Here is a 9289-nt window from a genome sequence, read left to right as displayed (position 1 = left end):
AAATAAATAAATAAATAAATAAATAAAATATTTGCTGAGGGACTTAAGCACTTAGCTGTATTAATTCAAGTAGGTAAGCCCTAAGCCTTGCTGATTATTTACATTCAAATCCCAAGACATCAAGAAACATAGTTGCTCATATTATATTTACTGCAAAGATATTCCTCCTCACATTGCCACATGAAAAGGTCAAGTGGCTCTATGTGCAAAGCAGACAAAATGTGAAAATGTGGACAGTGGCTCAAAGGCAAAAGAGGTGTTTGCAGACTATAACCTTTCCACGTGTGCTTAAGAAAATTGCCTTTTGTTGACGAAATGACAATTAAGTAGATTCTACCACAGACAGGAGGGAGAAAGGAAAATATTGGAAAACTCACCACTAAATTTCCTATCACCATGACCAGCAGAAAGACAAGAAGGCACAGCGGTGGTTCAGAAACCACCATGCAGTCCCACATGGTCTCAATCCATTCTCCACACAGAATTCGGAAAACGACAATTTAGTGAAAAAAGTCCATCATGTGCCAGCGTGGCTTGCCATCTTTGGTTATATTAAAGCGATTCTCCCAATAACTTCTCCCAAAAAGCTGCACCCCTACTATAGCAAAAATGAAAACGATGATTGCCAGGACGAGGGTCAGATTACTCAGTGCTCCCAAGGAGTTACCAATTATTTTAATTAGAGTGTTTAAAGTTGGCCAGGACTTTGCCAGTTTGAAGACCCTCAGCTGTATAGAAACATAAAACACAGTGTTAAACATCAACAGAGATAACCTACCTGTGTACCTTTCAGATCCCGCAAAAAACAAGTTACAGATACTCTGCACTATTCCAGCAATGCAATATTTGTGGTGCTGTGACACTAATATTTTTTTAAAGTATTTATAGATTTTTTTTTAACATTTTTTTTTTCTTTTAACTGTGTAACATTGCGAATATAAACCAACCATCTTGGGCCCAGCTAACTTGAGTCCCTTCTAAGAATCTGGCCCACACAGGCAGGTATCCTTACAATGCACGTAGGGGAGATCACAGTGCCCAACTTACACACAACACAAAGGACCAACACTGGGACACCAGCTGCTGTATTACTACAAAAGAAATCTATCTTTAGTTAAAGCAACCAAAATCAGTCCACAGTATATGATATCAATGCCTTAAGAACATTTCACATTTTTAAGAATTTTTTTTGCTGTATTTTTACTCTGACACCCTTTTTCCTATGTTTCTTGTTCTAGTTTTTGATTTTTGACACCAATTCTACAGAAAGCCTACTCTGGAATGTTTTTTCATAGAATCATAGAATGGCCTAGGCTGGAAGGGACCTTAGAGATCATTTAATCCAACCTCCCTGTCATGGGCAGGGACACCTCTCAACTAGATTAGGCAACACATGGGGACTGAACAGGGATCGAACCCATGACCTTGGTGTTATCAGCATATTCCTCTGAATACTTCTTAGTATATTCAAAAGAAATAATATACATTGTTAAATCCTGACTCTAACATCACAAGTAGTTAAAGAGTTTGTTCCTTATTCCCAGTGCCAAAAGAAGAAAGAAAAAATTAAATTCCTGCATCCTAACTGCAGATGACAGAAGTATTCATTATTATATTTACAAGATAAAGTTTTGTACAACTGAGTAAGTGTGAGGCATTACCAGTCTGAAAGATCGTAAAACTGACAGGGTTCCTCCTTTTCTCCTTTCTTTCTTGCCTTTGTGTTTGGGTAAACTCAGTTCAATTAAACTCAATGTGACAATTACACCATCAAAAATATTCCAGGGCTGCTGAAAATAATAATAGGGATCTAGAGCAATTATTTTTAAGATCATTTCTGCAGTGAAGATTCCTGTAAAAACCTGTGATGAAGAAACAGTAGCACAAGGTAAAATTAATTTTTCTTCTCTTTAGATCACATTCCCACAAATAACATTTATGGACAGGTCAACAAAATCCATTCTTACAGGTTTCAAACTTCTAATAGAAGAATTGCTTTCTGCTTTCTCAGGAGTGTGTTAGAAGTGTATCGATAAAATATGGGAATTGTCTATATTAGAAATTTATTCCATAAATGCAGAGTTTGTTAATCTTTAAGCTTTACAGTTACTCTTCATGTCTTAAGTAAATACACTCATCAATCAATCCTTGGTATAAAATGTCACATTACTGAGAATTTGCTTACCAAGTTGCCTACATTAAGCATCAATTTGAAACTATCTGACATATTATTGTGCTCCAGTGCCATGAACAAAGTGTTCATCACAATGCAAACAGTGATGGTGAGGTCAATAAAAGGATCCTTCATGAAAGCAGCCACTTTTTTCTTGATTCTCAACCAAAGCGGACAACAGTCCCAGATCAGATATTTTAAAGCAAAATCATTCAGGCATGGTGGGCATTTCCGCTGAGATTCTTCAAGTTCTAAATGCAAAAGAAAACCCCACTATAGTTAAATAGTTCTCACTGAGCAAGATGGTGAAATAACAACTTCAAGTATTCGAAATACTGGAGAAGAAAAAGGAAACCTCACAACCCACAGAGAGCCCCAAAGCTTCCCTGCACTTTCTACCAACCATGATGTCATGGTGCAGTCCCTACATCAGCTAATAAACATGGATTCAGAGAAAAATCAGCTTCAGAAGCCTTTGAATCAGATTTTATTTGTGTAAGGCTCAGAATTGTTCTACAATCCTGTTACTAAATACGAATATTTACACTCTTTTAGGTCAATGTAGCAGCCAAGGCATCTCTCACCTTCTACTTGGGCAGATGTCTAGGACACTGGCTGTATCACACCCAATATATTTTTGTCACCTTTGACTATCCAGGGAGTCTGGAGAGTCAATGGCAGCCACAAGAATCCTAATTGTAGGTGCAGCAAATCCAAACCAGAGTGCCTGAAACGTGGCCTTTGGCCATTTCTACTGGAAAGGCCGTGTCCATCATTTCCCAGCTGATGCATGGTGCCACACCTCTCCATTTTCTCTAAGTAAAACATGGCATAGAAGCTGCTCTGGCTTTGTCCTTCACATCCTTTTGATCAAATAGAAATCTTACAGCCTTTCTTTCTTCACCATCTATATTAACGAGCCTTCCAAAATACTTCTCGACCTACATAAATCCTGTGCAAATCCACTGACAAGCTGGAGAGTAAAGCTAAATACAAGCACAGTAGGAATTATTAGCAACCTGGGTTTCAGGGACCTGAAAATTTTTCAGAGATCAGATGAGCTGCATCTGTCTTATATCCTTTTCTTAGCTGGACCTGTCCTTATTTCTTCCCACTGTTTAGTTCCCATTTATTCTCCTCCAGGCTCAAGACTCATTGCTTATTTCAGTGTGATCACCTTGACTTGAGCCAGCTCCCAGTCTACCTCTTCTATTCTTCTAGATTAAACGGCTTCTTCTTTATTTTTTTAAAAAATTAAGAAAAGAGACCTTCCTACCATAACAGTACTCTCCTGCTAAATCTCATACTTCTGATCCAAGAACTAATGATAAAGCTCCTCAAGAGGGGAGAAACAAAGCATGACTTCCTCATCCTGAACAACTTTGGCTTAATTTTTTTCCAGTCAGATCTGAAAAAAAAGCTATCAGTCTTCAAAATAGCTGTCAGTGATACCCCACCCCTGAAAACAAAACAAAACAAAACAAAACAAAACAAAACAAATTCTTTTGGAAAAGTAAGTTAAAGGAATAAAATAGTGAGGTTAAGTATTCAAAACCCAGGAACTGCCGCAACTCATTTCGCTTTCACAATCTTATCAAAGGATTCTGCATGCCTGTGCCTTTGCCAGGGATATATCTCAAGTTGCAGGGTCAGGAGGAGAAAACAGTATCCCAATCCTACCCCTCAGATGCTAGAGAAACCCCTTTGACCCACTCTCACTCCAATCTCCTTCGCTGCCCATCCTACAAAATGCAGTCTTACAACAGGAAAAGGATGTGCCTCAGTATATAAAGACTGTGTGATAGTGCCTTTTTTTTTCTTTTAAAGCTGACTTAATGATGAAATTCCAACCTACACACCTACAAATCCCTGTTAACCTTTAAGAAATACATTGACATTTTGGTCTTTCACGCTAGCATTACCTTAGGATTGCAATAAGCATAATGAGGAACCACTTACCCTCCAAGACACTGGTAATTATGCTGACTACACTTGCTGCCCTTTGTCTCTGAAGTGCCTCGTTAAAGTACTCCACTGACAGATGAGGAGGCAAATGCATCACGCTGTTCTCATCACTTACAGCTGGCTGCTTAAAGAAGTAAACATGATTAGGGAGGTATCACAGGAATAAAACGAACTAGGATGCAACGATGGGTAACTATGAAAGTTAATAGGAACAATAACATGCGGGCAAATAAATGCACCTCTTTTACAAGATATAATAGATGTTGAGAATGAAGGTCTTATTTTTCAGTAATAATGTTGTGGTAAATGGGTTCTGCAAGCACAAACCTTGGAAATAAGGGAAATAGGCCTAGGAAATATTCCAGACACTAATGGAAAAGGAGAGAGATGGGGGATAAGCTAGTAGAAAAACATCTCTAACCTCTTGAGGAACTAATGACAAACTAATGATGAAGCTTCCACGTGATGCTACAGGTGGTAAAAAGAAGAAAGAAATGATAGGTACTGCTTAAAATGACACCTCTGGACAGGGTATGGTATAAAAAGACTCTCTGGTGATTTGGAATTCCAGCCCTATGAACCTTCAAAACTACCTTTGTACAAATAGTGAATAGAAGAAAAATGGGGTTTATAGCAGGAATGGTGAAGTCTGGTTTTCAGGAACTCATCAGAGTATTGAAAACCAGTTTCTACCAACAACTTATAAATAACCTGCATCAGCATGTTTCATTTCACATCACTGCTCACCATTATGCTGCAACTTAAGATGAGAAAACCCCACCACTTATAGAGAAACTGTAATGTGCAGTATATACTTAATATTTTCCTTACCATATCCCTTTTTCCCAGGTCTTCCATTACCGGCGGAAGCATCACGCCTTCAGAAGACACTGGATCTAGGCTGTGCACCCTGCTGCTTCCTCCTCCCATCACTGAAATCATGCCGTGGCAGTCGTCCCCGTTGGCCCTGCTCCGCACGCAGTTGGGGGTGCTGGGGCGAGAGCTGTGGCTCATCTGACTTTGCACGCTGGGACGTCTTCCCATCTGCGCAACCGACAGCGACCGATGCTGGATGCCGCGTTCCCCAGCCCTGCGGGTTTCCTCATCGCTGAAATCTGGCCTGGAATCCACTTCTAAAGCTGGTATTTGGAAATTGAAGACACTCCCATGGCTAAGTCTGCGTTTGTCCTGATTTGCGTTGGGACCATACACCAGGCCAAGGAAGGACTAAAAGCCAGAGAATGGTATAATATCATATGGAAAATTTGGGGAAGCAATAAATGTTTAGAATTTCATGACATAACCGGTCAACCATTGCAAGTCAACAACTCTTATTTGATTTAGACTTTACAAGAAGGATTATTTTTAGATCTTAAAAGCCAGATGATAAACCGCTATCAGCTGTAACAGCTATTTTTGTAATAAGTTATAGTTATATTTTATATATATAGTTAGATTATATTTATATTTTAACTAAGAAATTTTAACAGAGAATGATGGCACAAAAATTCTGATAGTCGTTCAACCTATTTCTCAATGTTTTAGAAAAGGTATTTTAACTGTTATTAAAACTTTTCTTCCCTCCGTTGCTTATAATATTTCCTTTTCAAATTAATTTTTGCATATAATTTTTCCTTATCCCAAAATGTTGTTTATTTTAAAGACTTAAGAGTGATCAGTGTTCGTAATGGGATTCGGTTTGTGCTCTCAAGAAATTAATTTTAGTACTAAAATGGGAAAAGCTGTAAGGATCTCAGATTCAGAATATAGATTACCAACTTTCGTTGAATGTCTGTGGACTGTGACTTGGGGACTTGTTCTTCTTCATTATCTTCTACCCCCAAGGATTTATTTCTCTTTTTTCTATTGCTTCTGTCTTTGATTTCTTTGGCAGACAGAGAAGAGGCTTCAAGGGAGCTAATTGACAGGATATCAATTCCTTTAATGGCCAATGACTGAAATGAAAATAAAAATATAGATGATACTTTTGCTGGGTACTCTGAATATAAGAAGAAAGAAAACACTTCTGTGCTCTGCATTATTTCCTCTTAAGAATTTATGTTTCATAAAACTCATTAAAAATCTTCCAATATGTGATAACACTGGAAGAAAGAGGGGAGAATACCCCCAACATATGGAGCACTGAACAATTTGCTATTTGCAGTATGTTACATGATCACATGTATTGGGCCTGCCAGGGGCAAAATAATCACATTATAGCTCTTATTCCTCCATATGGCAGATTTGCTTACAATAAAAATACTCAGTTTGAAAATAATGCTGTAGAATATATTTTTCTGAGCACTGTAAATGCTCAAACAACATTAAAATTCTGTCTTTTCATTGGGGAACCTTGGGACTGTATTCACACAATTGTCTGACGGAAATTTCCAGACTTAACTTAGGACAATATTTCAAAAACACTGGAGTATTTTGTTCTAGAAGCTTTTGAGCCATTTAGGTTATGAAGAGACTTATCATTCAGCTACAATGAGTTTTGGCTCAGATGTTAATGCAGTTGACCAATGGAATTAGTGTATATTCTCTGCTCAGCAGCCCACAACGATAAGATAGAAGAAAATGTAAAAAGCAGCTGTATTTTCATTTGGAAGCTGCTTGCTGATGGACTTTTATTTTGCCATATTTTAAAATACTATTTTCCTTACAGTAACAACAGCCTTTAATGTTCATTATCCACTAGAAAATTCACTGTTTCACAGGAAAAATACACAACTGAACAAAGGATTGCTCCTGTAGCTCTAGGAATCACTACTTTTGATAAGTTATGTCTTGTTCCTGTTCCAACGAGTGACTCCTATATGCAGCTGTACACAAGGAGTGATGCTTTTTCTTATGTGACTGACAACAGAACACTGAGACTAATGTTTGCAAGGGAATAATTTACATACTTCCTGCTCCTTCTGTAATAATTCCATGGCTTCCCGAAATTTCCTTTCCCTTGCCTCTGTTTCAGCAATGGTGGCCTTGTTCTGGTCTTCATATGCCATTGTTACTACAGCCAGAATCAAGTTGACTAGATAAAATGAGCCCAGAAAGATGACCAGCATGAAGAAGAGTACGTAAACCTTCCCAGAAGCTCTGAGAGTCTGTAAGCAACACAGCCCAGAGATAAAAATTAGCGTGAGAAATAGCAAGTAGGCTTTCAACGTGTCTCTGAAATCCTTTAGAATTGCTCAGCTTCCTAGACACAATGCTTTTAAAAACTTAAGTGGAAATAAAGCTTCCTTGGACCTTCTTCCCCCTCTTCCTCCACTGTCACCTGTGAGTCATTGATTCTCATAAGGACGACTGAGGAGGCAGTTATATTTTTGAATGACAATGTAGGACCCTTTTAGTAATTTTTCTTATTTCCTAAACCAGCAGGGTGACAGGGCTATTGCTGGGAAACCCTTTTTCCTGGAGTCACAGCTTGTGGGAAGGGAGAAGAGAGAATGTGGGCTCAAGGACTTGGAGCTATTGCTTTTATTTGAGGTTTCATGCCCTCTCTACATGCTTTCTGCTTTTGGCTCTTACTCTCCCTGGAAGGCCGGTTCTGAGTTATGCACAAAGCTGGTACCTGCTGGTACAGACGCTCCCAGTAGTCCTGGGTCATCAGGCGGAATAAGGAAAGAAAAGCCCAGCCAAACGTATCAAAACTAGTGAAATCATAATCAGGATTTGGCCCAATTCTCAAGCATGTATAGTCTGGAGGACAGGTCCTAGAAGTAATAATAAATAGTAGAGCTCTTTTAACCATGCAGGTTTCAAGAAAAACTTCAGCTTATGTGAGAGTTCTGATTATTATTCAACTCTTCATTTCATTATAATTGCAAACTGATTTTCTACTCCAGGTGGAATTGGCTGGAAAGTAAGATGGAAAAAGCAACACCTATAACCCAGTAACAAAGGAAGAAAACAGGCAGGAGTAGGCCACCAACCCGGGACAACTACCTGATCCCCAGTCCTCATCCTCTGCCCCTCACTGCAAAGCAGTCACACCTCCCTCCTGGCCCAAACTCATCCTTCAAAATCCATGTTTTGTTCTTCCAGTTTAATGCTCATGAGCCTACACAGAGAGTAGTGTGTTTGTCCCGTTCTATATGTGAGATCATGCATGTTTTCAGTTCTTTCTGTACATTCATGAGGAAGACAGAGACAGCACTTATCAAAAAGCTCAAAGGAATTCAGTAGGTTCATGCTTCATTCCCTGCAGGTGTCAACTTATCTGGCTCTTTCTTACATTTTGTTTTCTGTGTTCCTGTTTGTGCATTCAAGGAAGGCTTGGAATTGAATGTAGAAGAACTGAGGTGGAAAAAACTTCCAAAGAAGAAAGATTCTCAAGTGCACTTACCCAGCACCAGAACCACATAGCAAAATTTCTGACGTGCCTTCTTTCTTAGCAAAGTATGCTAGGAAAAAAAAAAAAGGAAATAAAAGAATTAAACTTTCTAACTTGAATCCTCTATCCTTTGATACAGATAGTAATGATTAATCAGTGACCTGTAAGTCTATGTACACATACATGGGCGGGTTTCCCATGCTCACAGTAACTGCATCAGATTTCAAAGAAATCTCGTCCTCATTTATAAACATCCACGCCCAAATTTCAGACTGAACGCAGTCCCTAAAAAAGAATTTTTAAAAATATTATCATTTTGGCCCCATCTGAATAAAGGAAACAAAAAATTGCAGGGCCCAGGTTCAAGTACAGTCCCTGCTTTGGTAATTGTTAGCACAAACTCTGGCACTGCAGTAATTAGTCTGAACATCATTTGGGGCTGCATAGTCCAGTTCTACTTCCAATGGGCATTAAGAAACAAAGCCCTGTTTTGAGGAGAAGGAGAGAGTAATTGGCTGTGTGGATCTACATCATGCTCTGCTCATCCAAACAGTGGGTCCTAACACTGCTTAGCTGAGAAATATGGATTTGTCCCTTGGGATGCTAGAGCTGTGTCTTTTTTGACCTCTTCCCCTATTTCTCTTCCATTGAGCTACTCTGATGCCTGAGCTAGCAGCAGACTGAAAGAAATTACATTAGTGCTAATAGCTAATTAGCCCCATTAAGATGCAAGTTTATTATCCCAGAGGTCTCACATCTTCCTGGTGCTTCTCAAATCTCAGCTGTGCTGCCAGGTAAGTCAGCACAATTCA

General features: G+C 38.9%; 1 protein-coding gene across 1 annotated transcript in view; it reads right to left on the bottom strand.

Annotated features, from left to right (window-relative positions):
* Window positions 1-377: 377 nt before the first annotated feature.
* LOC104279211 (sodium channel protein type 5 subunit alpha-like) overlaps window positions 378-9289 on the bottom strand; it is a gene marked incomplete at its 3' end in the record, with an annotated part of 16963 nt that continues 8051 nt past the window's right edge. Inside the window, 9 exon segments of the mRNA XM_009876412.1 lie at window positions 378-728; window positions 1662-1862; window positions 2186-2424; window positions 4133-4259; window positions 4970-5365; window positions 5914-6093; window positions 7048-7245; window positions 7716-7857; window positions 8490-8547. Coding sequence (XP_009874714.1) covers window positions 378-728; window positions 1662-1862; window positions 2186-2424; window positions 4133-4259; window positions 4970-5365; window positions 5914-6093; window positions 7048-7245; window positions 7716-7857; window positions 8490-8547 — 1892 coding nt within the window.

The sequence above is a fragment of the Apaloderma vittatum genome, unplaced genomic scaffold (genome assembly GCF_000703405.1).
Source record: "Apaloderma vittatum isolate BGI_N311 unplaced genomic scaffold, ASM70340v1 scaffold16729, whole genome shotgun sequence".
Classification (NCBI taxonomy): Eukaryota; Metazoa; Chordata; class Aves; order Trogoniformes; family Trogonidae; genus Apaloderma; species Apaloderma vittatum.
This window is presented reverse-complemented; position numbering and strand designations above follow the sequence as displayed.